This window comes from Phytophthora cinnamomi (genome assembly GCF_018691715.1).
Source record: "Phytophthora cinnamomi strain GKB4 chromosome Unknown Contig70, whole genome shotgun sequence".
In the NCBI taxonomy this organism is placed as follows: domain Eukaryota; phylum Oomycota; class Peronosporomycetes; order Peronosporales; family Peronosporaceae; genus Phytophthora; species Phytophthora cinnamomi.
The window spans coordinates 40,428-56,079 of record NW_027151003.1 but is presented as its reverse complement, the minus strand read 5'-3'; the positions used below and the strand labels follow the sequence as shown (position 1 = coordinate 56,079).

Below are 15,652 nucleotides of genomic sequence, written 5' to 3'. Positions count from 1 at the left end.
GCGAGCAACGTGCCCTGTGAAGCGATGTGGTCGATTAGCTCCTCATTTATATTGAGCGAGTCATCAGCATACAATTTTAAGCTAGACGGGTGCACATCCACCGTGGTCCCGTTGACCAGATGCTCCACCGTAAAATAGTAGTCAGCGCTCCCAACCACACGGTACGGGCCGACCCACATCACTCGCAGCTTGTTGGCGTGCAACTGCTTAACGACACGTGATCTCAGCACGTAGTCGCCGACCGATTAGTTCACCCTCTGCTCATAGTGTAGTCGCTCTCGGTACCTCTGGGCTTGGCGATCGCGCTCAGCCTTCACAGGTTTGTGCATGTCTCGAATATCTGCTCGCAGCTTCGCGAGTTGCTGTTCTGTACTAGGCCGGAGTTCATTCAATGTAACCACTCGGCCACACCCCTTCTCCCCCGGAAAGAAAACGGTGTCCAATGCGCTTGGACACGGTAAACCGGTGAACAGCTCAATAGGAGCACGGTTCGCCAATGACAGAACTGGCGAGTGGTTGATACTCGACTGCACTAGTGGTAGCAGGTAGGGCCAATCGTTTTTGCTTACTTTAAACTCCAATGCCAGTGATTTCAGTATTTGTAAAATATCGCGGTTCACACGCTCAACCGAGCCGTTTTTCCAAGGTGAGTACGCGAGTACAAATTCCTGACGCCTTTTTAGCCTCCGATTGAGCTCGGCAATCACCTTGTTTTTAAAATGCAAGCCAGTATCACTTACCCACATAGTAGGTACACCAAAAACGACGGTACCAGTCCAGTATTGCACTTGCAGCCACTTCCGAGGTCGGGCTGTCACAAGTCACAAGGTCAACAAAATGGGTTGCCTCGTCTTTAAGTACTAGCGTGTAGCGAGATGTACCAAAAGATTCACCAAGTGTCAAAACGTCCAAGTGCAGCGTCACGTTGTGCTCAAATGTATGATGAGTTCCGCTGAATAGCCGAGGAATTGTAATCCCACCTTTCACATGCAGGCAAAGTAGGCACTTCGAACAGAAATCGCGCACAATCCTGTCGAGGCCACATATGTAGAATAGTCGACGAATGCGATTCTGCATTACATGCATCCCGCGGTGACCGTTGCGACCACGTGTCGAGAGGGCGCAGCGGAGTCGTAGCACTTGTTGGCTTATCACCGTTAGTCGCTGCACGTTTCCTCTTGGCTCGTATGAACCGCTTCACTGAGTTAAAATGCGCTGTAGATAGCGCTCGACCACCCCATCTCGAAATGAGATCAGCCCAGACGTTATGGGCTCCTTCAATATACTCAATAGTATAGCGGTACTCCAGAAGTTTAGTTGACCACCGCAGCAGTTTACCCCATATGTGCTTTTTGAGTTCTTTGCCAGGGCAAAACAGGTAGATAATATTGCGGTGATCACAATAGAGCCGAAACCCTTGCTGTCGTAGAAGCAGGTACTCCAACTTACCACACGCATTTACAATTGGGAAAGATTCTTTTTCGATCACGCTCCAGTTGACCGCTGGTCCCGTAAAGCTGCCTCCCATAAAAACCAAAAGTTCGTGCTTCTGTTCGTGAATTAGTACGTCGGGTCCCATTTTCCCACTTGCGTGACTACGATCCCCAACCATAGTCTGATGCGTCTGACAGGACACACAACTGCTTCGCAGGGTCAGGAAAAGCTAACATCGCTGAATTACTAAGCAGCTGTTTCACTTCAGTGTAGGCGTTTAGTTCATCCGTGTTGAGCACCAAACGGATCCCCGCTGCGGCTCGTTTGGTCTTTTTCGTGCCACTCAGACATGGTCGAGGCATTCTTGTAGCGGTCTAGCCACTCGGGAATAATCTACCAAAGTCGGTCTCATTCAATTGCTGGCGCACAAAACTGCTCTAGCTCAGCAGCAGTAGTAGGCACTAGCATACTTTGTAGCGCCTGTATGCGTTCCTTGTCGTGGCCGATACGATTCTTGTTAATTATCCGACCACACCACCGAACATCGGTAAGAAACAGGGCGCTCTTCGTAGGATTGAGGATCAAACCGTATTCATCCAGCTTCATTAAGACTGCGTCAATTGATTCTAGCAGGTCGTCAGCCGTGTCGGCGAAAACAAGTAAGTCATCAATCCAGACGATGACGGACTTGTTCACTAAATCACCTCAGACCATCTCAATCGTAGACTGAAAGCGCAACGCGGCATCCGTACTCCCTTGTGGTACACGTGTCAGAGTACAGTCATGTAGGACATGAACGCTTGGCAGCTCTGATCAATAGGCAGCTGCCAAAAGCCTTTGAAAAATCAAAAACGGCGTAAAACTTTTTTCCCTTGCAGTATTCCAATGTTACCTCCAAATTGGGTATTACTCCAGCAATTGGTTCCGTCATTGCATTCAGAGGTAGGTAGTCATTAGTCTGACGAAATTCATTTGTACCAGGTTTTCTCACGGGTAGTGCTGGGCAGCACCAGCGACTCGCTCTGTTCTCATATACCCACCCGAGAGACACCAACGTTTGGTTGAACTCAGCCAGGAAAGCTGATTTTTCTGGGCTGTATTGGCGGGCTTTGCACCTGCAAGGAGTGACTTTCGGCTTCAACCTAATTTTTGTGGGGGTACCCGCACTGGCGGGTCATCTCCAAGCTCCAGTCGCCATCCACCGTACTTTCGAACAATTGCATAGAGTCGATCAGGCGTGTGTTTGTCAATCACACCGCGGTCCACGGCGTCATGGATCAGAGCATCCACGACATTCGCTACAATTTCACCAATAGTAGGTTTGCATGCTGGTAGTCCCTCAGGGTCGTCGAGTAAATCATCATCAGCGATCTCCCTGGACGCTAAATATTCCAGTTGGCGGTCCACATCAATTCCAAGTTCGGCCAATATAGATTTCCTACCAGAAACCCGTCCTCTTCGGACTCCACAATTATGCAGCGAGTTAAGTGTTGGCATCGCACTGGACCAGCCGCAGTGTTGAGAGTCAGTCGTAGATCAACAGCCTGAGTCGAAGCCAAATCCGCGCCACCCACCGCACGGGCCTGAACTACTTCGTCTAGGTCGACGAGATTGACACTTTTATCCTGCGTCTGCAGTTGCTGAACATGCATTCTTGATAGCACATTCCAATCGCTGCCGCTGTCAGCCCAGTATGGCAATTTCAGAGCCCTTTTATTATGACCGTTGACTGTTCGTCTCTTTCGGTGGTCGGAGAATAAAAACGCTTCACTCGAAAACCCTTGCTTCCATTTGTTGCATCTCGCTTGGCCTTTCGTTCTGCTAGCAAAACTTCCTTGCCAGCCTCGTCCAAGTCAGGACTCAGCCAGTGGTCTTTACCACAATGAAAACACCCAGCTTTGGGCTTTGTTTTCGCTGGGGTTGGTGCTGAGCTTGACTTTTGAACGAGCACGGTACGCGCCTGCTCTTTGCTGACACGTTGCTCTTTTTCTATCGGTCGTGGTACAAGTTCTTGGCCTCGCCGAGATTTATTACCTGCGGCGCCTGCTGCGGCTGTTTTTTTCTCTTTGCCAGAAGTTGATACACCTTCTTCTGTTCTAGAGCCTTTTCCTTAACTAGCAAATACAGCGCATGGTCGTTCGACTTGCTAGCGTTAACAACCAGCCGGTGATGAGCATCAACTGCATCCCTCAGCGCTGCTGGCTCGAGATGTTGTTGCAGCAAGCGACACTTTTTTTTTCATTCCCGTCACTGTCGCGAACGTGTTTGCCACACCATACTGCAAGATGATTTCATCACAGAGCATAAAATAGTTGATCACACGTTCCTTAACACCACGCTCACGCAAGTCCATCTTCAACTTGTTGCAAAAAATCAAATCTACATCCACCACTACGTCGTTCATGACGTTGCCGACAATTCTATCGAGCTCAGCCACGATCTGCGCGTCTGTGATAGCCTCCACCGTCGTATTCCACTCAAACTTACACAACGCCTCCAATAAGTTCCTGTTGAAAGAATTCTTAACACTTCTTAACGCCTTGTCCTTGCCTTCACCCGTTGCCGCGCAGCGTGCTTCGACAGCATCCTCGTATTCACGTCTCTCTCGCTTCCACATGACCAAAGCTGGGTGCGAGATATCCGTGACATACGGTGGCATGAGAGAGGATGAGGTCTCAGGAATCGCAGCAGCATAGCTGCTCGACGAAGATTTCGAACTCGAATTCACCGTAGTTGCTTGGGCAGTTGACTCGTTCACCGTGGTGCCGCTAGTGTCCACCCGGACACCCTGGGTCGCTTGTCCACTGCGCGTTCGCATCGTTTGCACGATACTAAAGTTAACTTTGTGACGTGGTCACGATACTTGGGAGTTGGAACTCCCACTAAGCCAAAGTGTACTTATCATGTAGTGGGCCTACTTTGGCTCACTACTTCAGCTTACACGTCGCGCCACGTGTATGAGGAAGCGTAGGAGTTTATTAATAGTTTGAATTAATTATGCTTGAGTCCACAAGTATAATATAAATCAAATAAAACACCAAGTAGCCAGTTTAAGGTAAAATGAGAACTGTATTGTTTGTAAATTGATCTTCCTCCTAAATCTGCTAAAACTGTTTATCATCTATGAAAGGGGTTGACAGCGGCTGGCTGTCAGAGCCCCGCCAATATGCACGTCTCTAATTGGTAGAAAGATGCTGCTTTCTACCAATAGGATCTTTGGGTAGGTGTGGACCACTCATGTGTGGTGGCCCACTTCGATGTATCCATTGGTGTGACTTACACCAAGGTGAGGAAGTATTTAAAACGTTTAACTGATATTTATCTGTTAAACCATAAGTGACAATTGTCATGCACTAGTGACATTTGTCACTTGGGACCGTTGTCATTTGGGTGTGTAACCCCGTTAGATATCAGCTTAGATGCAAAAAGCAAAGTGAACTACCTTAGCTAGTTTCTGAACGCTCCTGCCGTTGCGAAGAGCTAGTTGCTAGATGCAGATTACTCCCGCAACCCAACATGAATCCTTGCATGCGTTGTCTGTTCCCGTTATGATATCTGCTGCGATCTGCTTCACTATGGTTGCTCGACGAGGGCACCACTGATAGCGTTGCGGGTTGGATATGTTTGTTGCGGATGCGATGTGCAAGCTCTGCAGGCCATCATCACAGGGCCAGATATTGAGATATGTTTTTTCGACCGATGTAACTCCAGGAAGTCTTAACATTTACGAACGATCAATAGCTTAAAAGACGCACAAGACACAGCTTTTTCGATTCATGCGGCTAAATCACGAGTCGTACTTAGGTTCGTAAGCATTTTTTGGTTTGACACGGTCTCACCAGATTCTGGCTTCGGGCACCCGCACCCGTCCAGCGTTTCCCGTCGTGAAGTTCGGGTACCCGTACCCGTACAGGTAGTTTCAATAATAAATAATAATTATAACATATACAATTAACCATCACGTTCTACCCAGAAACGACTGCAATTATTGGTAACCATTTTCGGATCTATACCTGCCCAGATCACCCTGCCGTCCCGCAAGCTCGATCGGGTACCCGAATTTCGGGTCTCGATGCGAGCTCTGGTTTCGACACTCATTTTCCACATAAAGACAAAGGTAAGTAAAATAATTTCCAAAAAATTGTCGTCGGTGTTCATAGTGCGTGTACAAATCGGCTCGTAAGGGATAGCAAGAAGCCGTCTCCGGTGGTTGAGTGTACTAAATCAGTACGTCGGCTCAATTGCTACCACGTTTCACCGATCCGGTAGCAAGTCAAACGTACATTTCTGCCGTCAATTTCTTTTAATGCTGCAGCGCATTTGCTCACTTTGTCTAACAAATCACCAGCTCACGCCACTGCTATTAATACGGCAGCATCACCTATAGGCTGAAAACACGTAGAGGGCAGTCGTCACCATCATCCCGGTACAGCGCGTCTGTGCCAGATCCTCAACCGCAATACATGTAGACCACAGGGTAAAAAACAGAGATATCCTTAACATAATACAGTCTTTTGCCTGAATAAAGAACAGGTAGAAGCTAATAACCTTCTGTTTCTGATGTTACTGAAGTTGTAGCCACTTGCACTGCTACAAGAAGGGTTGAACTTGGGATTCCGCCAATTAGATGGTATCTACAAAGATTCCAGGTAAAACGCAATGTCTTAACTAAGAAAATGCACTTTGCGCTGGACGAGATCGAAATTGGCAACGATCAACCCTACAAGGTAGGAATGCTTCGACGAATTCAGTGGTGTGCGGATGCATGGCGGAAGTTACCCGCTGAGACTATTGAGCACTGTTAGCAACACACCGGTCTACTTAGATCAGCTTCATTCTCAATTAACATAATTTAGTTTCTTGCTGTTTTCGAGGCTCAAGCATTTTGCCTGTATAGTCCGATGACCTTGGGCTTTGAATATATATCAGGTGTTCTTTATTCAGGCAAAAGACTGTATGTTATGGGTATATCGTGGATACCGATGTTATTTACGAGACAATACTGCGAGTGCAAACCAATCCAGTTTATGGATAAGCTACTACGAATATTATTACTACTAGTAGTTTAATATAAGATGCGATATTAACACATCTAACTCGTTCATTTTCTATGCAGCTGACATGCATAGGCAAAGCTCAGCAAAACATAATACGATGGTAGTATATCCATATTTTCCTGCATTTTTTAGATAAGGCTATCTCGTAACAGATATCTATCCTACATTTAGATATCTGTTACAAGACAGCTTTATCTAAAAGTGCATAGCTTTCGCAAAATAACACAGTTACTGATGAGCCACTCGCGGCACAAGACCAGCCCGATTTCTAAACATTCCAGCAGCAAGATGCCGACCACCTCTGCCCAAGTCCTCGACCGTCTTACTCGCCAGTGGGATGGCGAGGTTGCCAACCTGCTCGCGGCGGCAGTGCGTCGGCTCTTGGCTACTTGTTTTTAGCAGCACATATTTACACTTGATATTGAAGTACAGTTGTTTTGGTGGATACGATGCTCTAAAACCTAAAATTTTGAGCCACAAATGTAGCCAACTCTTTTTCGTAGGATCGTACTTATTCTAGGCACTAACTCCCTGTTGTGATGTCTGTGGCGAGATTCAAAACTATTAGAAATAACAGTTGTATTGCGATATAGCTTCATCTACAAATCTTGTAAAAAAAAAAACGCCTGTAATTGCATATACATGAACATCAGTTTTCTGCGACAATGATTATCATACGCGAGGACTGACTTCTTTGCATCTGTTATCTAATATGCAGTTGCCAACTCAGACGGTAAAGCGACCCTTCGTTTACTCAGTAAGTATGAGTCCGCGCAGAACGAAATGATACTTAACTACCATTTTGAGTTTTTTCAAAAAAGCCGATCAAAGATGAGCAGTCGAAAATCGGACCTATCCGAATTGAAGAGAAAACGAGGTTTTTGTGTTTGACGCACGTCAGCCATTGACGTTAAGTTCGCACGGGGCATGGAGTCCGATTCTGACAGTCTGAGCGCTGTGGTGTCGGAAGGAGCGGCGTCGACGAGTGATAGCGATTGGGGGGGGGGGGACGACATCACCGTTGATGTCAGAGGGAGAGGAAGGGGTTCTGAAGATGGCACTGAGGGAGAGCAACGTGTCCGCTCCCATGTTTGCCCTCTACAAAGAACGAATGATGACTGTGTGCTGTGTGTGAAGCCGCACAGAGGAAACCTCAACCTAAATGCCGCTGCGCTCAACCTCCCGTGGATCGTGTCGTGGCTAAAAGGTGTTGCTTGAGACGTAGGAGGTAGAAGAGACGTAGGAGAGACGTAGGAGAGACGTAGGAGAGACGTAGGAGAGACGTAGGAGAGACGTAGGAGAGGTGGTTCCAGTGCGTGTGCGCCACCAGAAACTCGAGAGCGGCATGGTTATTAAGTGTGCAACCAGAAAGAAGCACACAATGCTACGTAAATCCGTTGTGAATTGATTGCTCCATTTGGACCTTCTATGATACATGAGCCCATAGAAGAGTCTGCGTACTTTACAAGATCAAGCATTTTGAGCATGTTCCGCTCGTCATTGGCCAACAAAAACTCCATTTTCGGTTTCCTCGCGAAATTTTACCCCTAGGCAGCCAATAAACGAAAAAACGAACTTAAGAAAAGTGTCAACTTCCAAATTTTCCATAGCTGCTACTCGAGGTTTCAATAGCAAGAACTACATATTAATACTTGGATAGAGCTAATAAATATCTTTCGATTGAGCCATCAATCGCAGAAATCGTGTTTTGAGAAAAGTGACAATTCATTCTGAGCGGTCTCATATATGCATTCTTAAGTCTCATCATGCGCGCGCTTACGATTTATTCGGCAGACGTCCAGTAGTGGTGAGCTCTTGTCAACTTCTAACGGCGCAAGTAGCTTCCCCAAGCGACCGTTGCTCGTGAAATTATCCACATGTATGTGCAGGCCACTGCACATGGATCCATTTGCCTCAACTGACCAATGATGTCTATCCTATCGAAGTGGCTACTGATTCCAACACGGAAACGTGCCATGGTCTTGACGGCCGGCTGATTCTTTCACACTTGCCGACAGAGAACGACAGGTCTCTAAAAAAATGACTCGACCAAGGCTGGGAGTAGTTAGTTGATCCTGCCATTCATCCGTCATTTTCCTCTGAATACTGTACCTCGGGAGCTTCGAGTCGGAAAAGCAAATCCTACCGTAAACTAACGTGAGTGATGGTCGAAATTCCACAGCGAGACTGCGGGCATCATTCCTTGCGGTGAAAAACATTTGTTTTCACCTTGACTGTATTTTTACAGAGCGCGGGCGGACGTTGTACATACCACCAACGGGACTCTAACCAGCGTCGCGTAATACAGCGTAATAAAGTAGCGGTGCTGCAGCAGCCACCAATACTTGGCTCATAATTAGATAACTCGCGAGAGCTCCAGGGAGCATCATGACGGCGCTGGGGGATAATACGTCCCTCATCTCCCCCGCCCCCAGCACCAAGCAGCCCCGCTACTCCACGTTCGCCAGTTTAAACGACCAAGTGGACGAGACCAAGCAGAGACTGCACCATGCAAAGACAACCACACCCGGCACTGCGACTTTGTCGTCGCGGCTCTTCTTCTCCTTCGCCAACCCGTTGATGAGTGCGGGCAACACGCGCCAGCTCGACAACGAAGACCTGTGGGAGCTCGACGAGGAGAACCGATCGGCAGCGGCGTTCAACGAGTTCGTGGAGCACTACGAGCGCCACGACAAGTCTATCGTCAAGGCCATGGTGACTACCTACGGCGGGTCATTCCTACTGAGCGCTCTAGCAACGCTCTTCACCACTGCGTGCAATGTATTCGCACCCGCCGTTCTGAATCATGTCGTCACGGCATTTGCGGCGCCTACGATCGACATGTACAATCTGAGCTTATGGCTCGGAGTATTTTTCGCCTCACGACTGGCAAACTCCATCGTGATGCCTCACGTGCACTACTACATCGAGTTAATTGCACTCCGACTGACTGTGTCACTCAAGGGGTTGCTGTTCAGGAAGGCCATGCGGCGGAGCATTCAGAGCAAGGGTGATTCCAAGGCAGTGGACATTTCGAACCTCTTTTCGTCGGATGTGGACAATGTACTGTGGGCTGCTTTCGAGATCAATACTGTGTGGATCACCCCCGTCCAAATTGTGGTTGTGGTCTATATGCTGTACGATGTCATCGGCGCTGCTGCCTTTGCGGGGATGGGAGTGATTCTTGCCTCCATCTTGGCGGGCATTATCATTGCCAAAGTGTCTGGCGACACGTTCGAAACAGTAATGGAGTGCAAGGACAACCGCATGAAGACGATCAAGGAGGTCTTCAACGCCATTCAAATCGTGAAGCTGAACGCGTGGGAAGACAAATTCGCCGACAAAATCCACAAGTTGCGCGCTACAGAACTCTCTGCTATCAAGAAGTTCATGTACCTTGGAGCTCTCAACATTTTCGTGCTGTGGGGCTCTCCGTTGGTTGTGTCGGCTGTGTCGTTTGCAGTGTATGCCATCGTGATGGAGAAAGCGCTGACTGCGGCGAAGGTTTTCACAGCTATTGCTCTTTTCAACGCTATCCGAGACCCGCTGAGAGACTTGCCCACGGCTATTCAAACGTGCATCCAGGCCAAGGTTTCGATTACCCGATTCGCAGATTATCTCGCTCTGGACGAGTTCGACCCGGACAACGTCACACGTGACGACCCTGCGCAGCCAAAAGATGTCGCTATGGCAATTACAGACGGAACTTTTGGGTGGACACAGGAGACAGCACTGCTAAACCGCGTGGACCTCACCGTGAAGCAGGGAGATCTAGTTGTTGTGCACGGCTCCGTTGGCAGCGGCAAGTCTTCCCTGTGTTCGGCGCTCCTCGGTGAAATGAAGAAACTGGCCGGCAATGTGTTCGTTCGAGGACGCGTTGCCTACTACTCGCAAGAGACATGGATTCAGAACATGACCATCCGCGAGAATATTCTCTTCGGGATGCCATACGACAAGGAGAAGTATTCACGCGTGATCGGAGCGTGTGGCCTGATGCCGGATATGAAACAGTTCCCCGCAGGTGATGAAACGGAGATCGGCCAGAAGGGAGTGAACCTTTCTGGTGGACAGAAGGCTCGTGTGTGCCTCGCTCGCGCATGCTACTCAGACGCTGATATTCTGCTGCTTGACTCTCCGTTGGCTGCTGTGGACGCGATCGTGCAGAGACAAATCTTCAGTGACTGCATTTGTAACTTGCTGGCGGACAAGACGGTAGTTCTGGTGACGCACAGCGCCGACATCATTGCGAGTAAAGCTGCGAACATGAAGGTGCTGGTGGAAGCAGGCAAGTTGACGGCTACTCGACACGATGTTGCTTTGCCGCGCAGCTCGTACACGCTTTCTCCTCGTTCTGCGAAGGACGGGCCAATTGACGGTGAAGAGAGTACTACTAACCAGGATAAGGATGCGGGTCGACTGATTGATGATGAGGAGCGCGAGGAAGGTCGCGTGTCCAAGGAGGTATTTTCCAACTACTTCAACTCGCTCGGTGGTGTCAAGGTGTGCATCTTCCTCTTCGGCGTGCAAACGCTGTGGCAGGTTTTCCAGATCGGAAGTGACCTGTGGCTGAGTCACTGGACCGGCCAAAAGAACGGGTCGTACAACCAAGACGAGACAGCTTACAACATGAAAGTGTACTCGTTGCTGGGAGCCGGTGCTGCTGTCATGGTATTTGTTCGATCTGCGACAGTGGCGATTGTTGGACTTCGAGCTTCTCGTCACTTGTTTGACAGCATGACTCAGTCTCTGCTACGAGCTCCGCTCCGCTTCTTCGATGCGAACCCGATTGGCCGCATCGTAAACCGCTACGGTGATGACATGGCGGCTGTGGATTCTATGATCCCATTCGCGTTTGGAGGTTTCCTCGCCATGTTCTTCTTCACAGTATGCCAGCTTGCAACTGCTGTGTACACAATGAACTTCTTGGGCGCTTTGATCATCCCACTGGTATGGATGTATGTGAAAATCGCCAACTTCTACCTTGCTCCGTCCCGAGAACTTTCACGCCTGTGGAAAGTGTCCTCTTCTCCTGTACTGAGCCACGTTTCCCAGTCGGAGGAAGGTGTAGTCGTCATTCGTGCGTTCGGACGAGATACGATTGATCGTATGATCACCGAGAATTTTATTCGCAATGACGTGAACAGCAGGTGCTGGCTGGCAGACACTGTCACTCAGCAGTGGTTTGAGCTTCGCATGCAGCTTCTAGGCTGCGGGGTGATTGTTTTCGTGGTGACCGGCTTGGTGTACCTGCGCGACTATTTATCTCCTGGTCTGGTGGGACTTGCATTCACGTACGCGCTCAGTGTCGACAGTGGTCTCGCTAGTCTTGTGCAGTCCTGGTCTTGGGTAGAGATTCAAATGGTCAGTCCCGAACGGATTCTCGAGTACGGGTCCATTCCCGCTGAAGGAAGCCAGCGACCGCTTGTAATTGAGCCTGATGCCTCCTGGCCTCGTTCCTCTACCGTCCAGTTCCAAGATGTTGTCTTCAGCTACAAACATGGCGGGGACCCTGTGCTCAAGGGTCTCTCCTTTGCTATCCGCAACAACGAGAAGATCGGCATCGTCGGACGTACCGGCGCAGGCAAGTCTAGCCTCACAATGGCGCTCTTTCGCATCAACGAACTGGTATCAGGACGAATCATCATCGATGGCGTGGACATCGCGACCATGCCGCTACGCACATTACGATCGAATCTATCCATAATCCCCCAGTCGCCTGTGCTCTTCAAGGGTTCTTTGCGTGCTTACATGGACCCTTTCGACGAGTTCACAGACGCCGACATCTGGAGTGCGCTGGACAAGGTGGACATGAAGACGCAGGTGTCGGAATTGGAAGGTCAATTGGCGTACGAATTGAGCGAGAACGGCGAAAACTTCAGCGTAGGAGAGCGGCAGATGCTGTGCATGGCTCGTGCTCTGTTGATTCGTAGCCGTATCGTGGTGATGGATGAGGCCACGGCGTCTATTGACCACGCAACGGAGAGGAAGCTGCAGGAAATGATCAAGCGCGATTTTCAAAACGCGACGGTGTTGACGATCGCCCACCGGTTGGGCACGGTGCTGGACTCAGATCGGATCATGGTCTTGAGCGGCGGGCGTGTGGTGGAGTTCGACACTCCTCGCAATTTGGTGAAGAATGGAAGTGGGGTGTTCTATGAGCTGGCCAAGGAAGGAGGCTACCTTGATCAGCTGCTTTAATCAACAAAATAGATTTCGTTTTTGCTGCCTCACTGATCTACCAAGGTACCGCGCCACTTTAATAGAGTCTAGTTTTGCTGCAACGATACTACGTAGTAATATTTTGTATATGAAGAAAGCTGGCGACTTCGACTTTTTTTTAGGGTGAGATATGATCCCCCCCCCCCTCCAAGTAGAGAGTTGGGATTCAGCGGTGCGGCCAGAACGGACCGCTGCCTAGGACTCAGCACCAACTTTAACCGGCGGGGTGAAGCTGGAACCACTGGTCCGTGCGTCCCCTGAACACAGGTGGGCGAGGTAGATGTTCAGCTCTCTACGAGCGAGTCGCTCGAGTCCTTCACGCGGACTGTGAGAACCTCGGAGGCGGGGTTGGTCACATCGACTTGCACTACTTTGAACGTGGTTTGGCCGTAACTGGACATTAAGGTTTTGATTGCTGTGGGGAAACCTGTGTCGTTACGGCAGATCGCCTTTTGCCGATTCTGGGGAAGCCACCGTCAAACCAAAGCAGAACAACTCCAAATTCCTACCACATCCATTCGCACCGATGCAGTTTTGCTATGAAATGCAGCCGACGTTTCTTCCGCGCAGTTTGTCCTTGCTAAAAATATTGAGCCGTCGTGTCTGAACCAACCACACCGGAGGAGTCTTGGCCCACCAACCCCGTCACACCCTGGCCTCCAAGAAATTGACTCATGTCCGGTACTGCAAACGGGATATTCAAACCACCCGCACCACCTCCAGTGTTTCCACCCCCAGCCAATTGTTGAACGCTCGTTACAAACGGGATATTCAAACCACCCACACCACCTCCAGTGTTTCCACCTCCAGTATTTCCACCTCCAGCCAATTGTTGAACGCTCGTTGCTACGGACGCCACGTTCGATAGAATTGAAGCAACATCCGAAGCCGTACTGATCATCTCCCCCATCGAACGTTTTTGTTGAGGCTGAGGAGGCAATGTCTCGATGTAGCCGGGAGGTGACGCTGATGCAGATTGCGATTTAGATTGCGCAGGTCGCGCGAACGGTGTGTCACCGTACTTGTTGTAGCTGTCGCTGTACTTGTCGCTGTACTTGCCGCTGTACTTGCTTTCCTTCGAGTAACTTGAGTGATCTGGGCCGTACGAGTTGGAGTGGGGCGGAGCGGAGCCCCGTGGCATCGTGCTAGCCTTGCCTTCACGCTGAGAACGAGCCCTCTCCTTCGTTTTCTTGTGCTTCTTTGCTTTGCGTTTGCGACGCTCATCGGAGGATGACGAGTAAGATGACGATGATGAAGACGATGATGACGAAGACTCGTACCCATCCGACTGACGCCGAGCTTTTCGCTTCGCCTTGCGTCTCCGACGACGCTCTTTCCTCTTCGCTTTCTTCTCCTTGCGACGGCGGCGTCGCCAGCGGCGCTCTTCTTCGGACGACGACGACGATTCATCTGAAAAGCTGGACGATGCTGGCGAGAGGCTTCTGCGATGAGTCTCCTCTTCGTGCTCAGGCCCAGGTGCAGAGGGAAAGAGAGGAGCTTGTGAGCGTCTCGATCTGTCTTCTTTGACGCTGCGGGCCTGCGTTCGCGAATGCTTCTTGCGGCGTTCCTTCTCCTTATGGCGTTTGCTGCGTCCATCTGACGATGTCGAGTCCGACGACGGCAAGGCGTCATGCACCACCTCACCAAAGGCGATATCCGTCAGCTCCACAGCTTCTGCAACTTCCTCGCAATTACCTTCCTGAGCAGCAGTAAAGCTCTGCTTCATCCCCGCCGACGATGTAGACGACCGTATCGATGCTGTCACCATGTCGTCAGCAAAGTAGTAGTTGCCTCCGTTACCTGTCTCCTTAGTTGCTTCCTCGGGAGCGTCCTCCACCTTCATCGCATCCATCTTGTCAACGAGCACGTCTGCTTGCCAGGTATCTTCATGCTGCATCTGCTTCTGCAAGTACGCTTGCACCTTGGCCTGCTCCTCCCTTTGGATCTGGTCTTGTATCGCTTGCATCCTTGCCACCCCCTCGATTCGCCTCCGCTCCCTCTCCTCCGCTTCTTCTCTCTGTCGCCTCAGCTCTGCTTGCGCTCGCTCCTGCTCTTCAAACTGCTGTCGTCTCATTGACTCGTCGCTCTGCTGCTGTTGACGTCGGTCGCGTTCTTGCTGGCAATGCTGCTGGATGAGTCTCTGCATCGGCGACTCGCTAACAGCAGGAGGGGGGGCCACCGACGGGTCTTTCCGAGTCAGCAGCAGCTGGAGTCGGATGTGACCCGCAGGCTTGTCGCCTTTGTGCAGTGGGAACCACTGCTCGGCGGGCTCCCCCAGCCTGACATTAGCGAGAGGGATGGCACACGCCCCGATAGCGGGGCAAAACAACATCAACTGGTTCTTTACTCTTATGGTTAGGATCTCCGTCTCCGGGTTCAGCACGTGCAGCTCGAGCTTCTCGTTCCACTCGGGGCACGTCTTCTGGTCCGTGTAGAGCACTTTGGTGCGGAAGACTCGGTGCGTCGGCTGCTGTTGCTGCACTTGGACCTGCTGTTGCTGGGCGTGGTCCGCCGCCAGGAGGTTGCTGAACGAAGCGCCGCCCTGCGTCGACCCGCTCACCAGCTCCGTGTTGCCGAGATACAGCTTGCAGTAGGACCCGCGCCCCACTGCCGCCAGATTGCGGGCCGAGTGCACGCGGAGAAACAACGTGAAGCCGCTCTGCGGCAGCGTCGGGTTGCCCCATCCTGCCAGGCCGATGCTCTTGGAGGACGCGAAGCGCTCCATTCGCTCAAATGCGCGCGAGGTCGACGGCAAATTGCAGAATGAACGAATCGGCGGCGCATCCGTGGAAAGTGTACCCATTAACAGGCAAAAGGCTTCAAGGTGCAACTTGTCCGAGCATAGGGTCTCGCTTATAGTTGCTCGCTGCTTCCGTTCTTGCTACAATACTGTAGTGGGTGGAGCTAAACAGTACATGTAATAGTTTGTGAATTATGTCTGG

General features: G+C 50.4%; 3 protein-coding genes across 3 annotated transcripts; 1 reads left to right on the top strand and 2 right to left on the bottom strand.

Moving 5' to 3' along the window:
* Positions 1–3,610: 3,610 nt before the first annotated feature.
* On the bottom strand, positions 3,611–4,252 carry IUM83_18600 (uncharacterized protein; the record flags this gene model as incomplete). Its single annotated transcript, XM_067943610.1, has 1 exon — positions 3,611–4,252. One exon carries the CDS (start codon positions 4,250–4,252, stop codon positions 3,611–3,613), a length of 642 nt encoding a protein of 213 aa, XP_067786220.1.
* Positions 4,253–8,879: 4,627 nt separating this feature from the next.
* Positions 8,880–12,689, top strand: IUM83_18599 (ABC transporter C family member 5; the record flags this gene model as incomplete). The annotated part of the gene is made up of 1 exon (XM_067943609.1): positions 8,880–12,689. One exon carries the CDS (start codon positions 8,880–8,882, stop codon positions 12,687–12,689), a length of 3,810 nt encoding a protein of 1,269 aa, XP_067786193.1.
* A 601-nt stretch (positions 12,690–13,290) lies between these two features.
* Positions 13,291–15,435, bottom strand: IUM83_18598 (C2 domain; the record flags this gene model as incomplete). The annotated part of the gene is made up of 2 exons (XM_067943608.1): positions 13,291–13,427; positions 13,515–15,435. 2 exons carry the CDS (start codon positions 15,433–15,435, stop codon positions 13,291–13,293), a joined length of 2,058 nt encoding a protein of 685 aa, XP_067786189.1.
* Between the last annotated feature and the right edge of the window lie 217 nt (positions 15,436–15,652).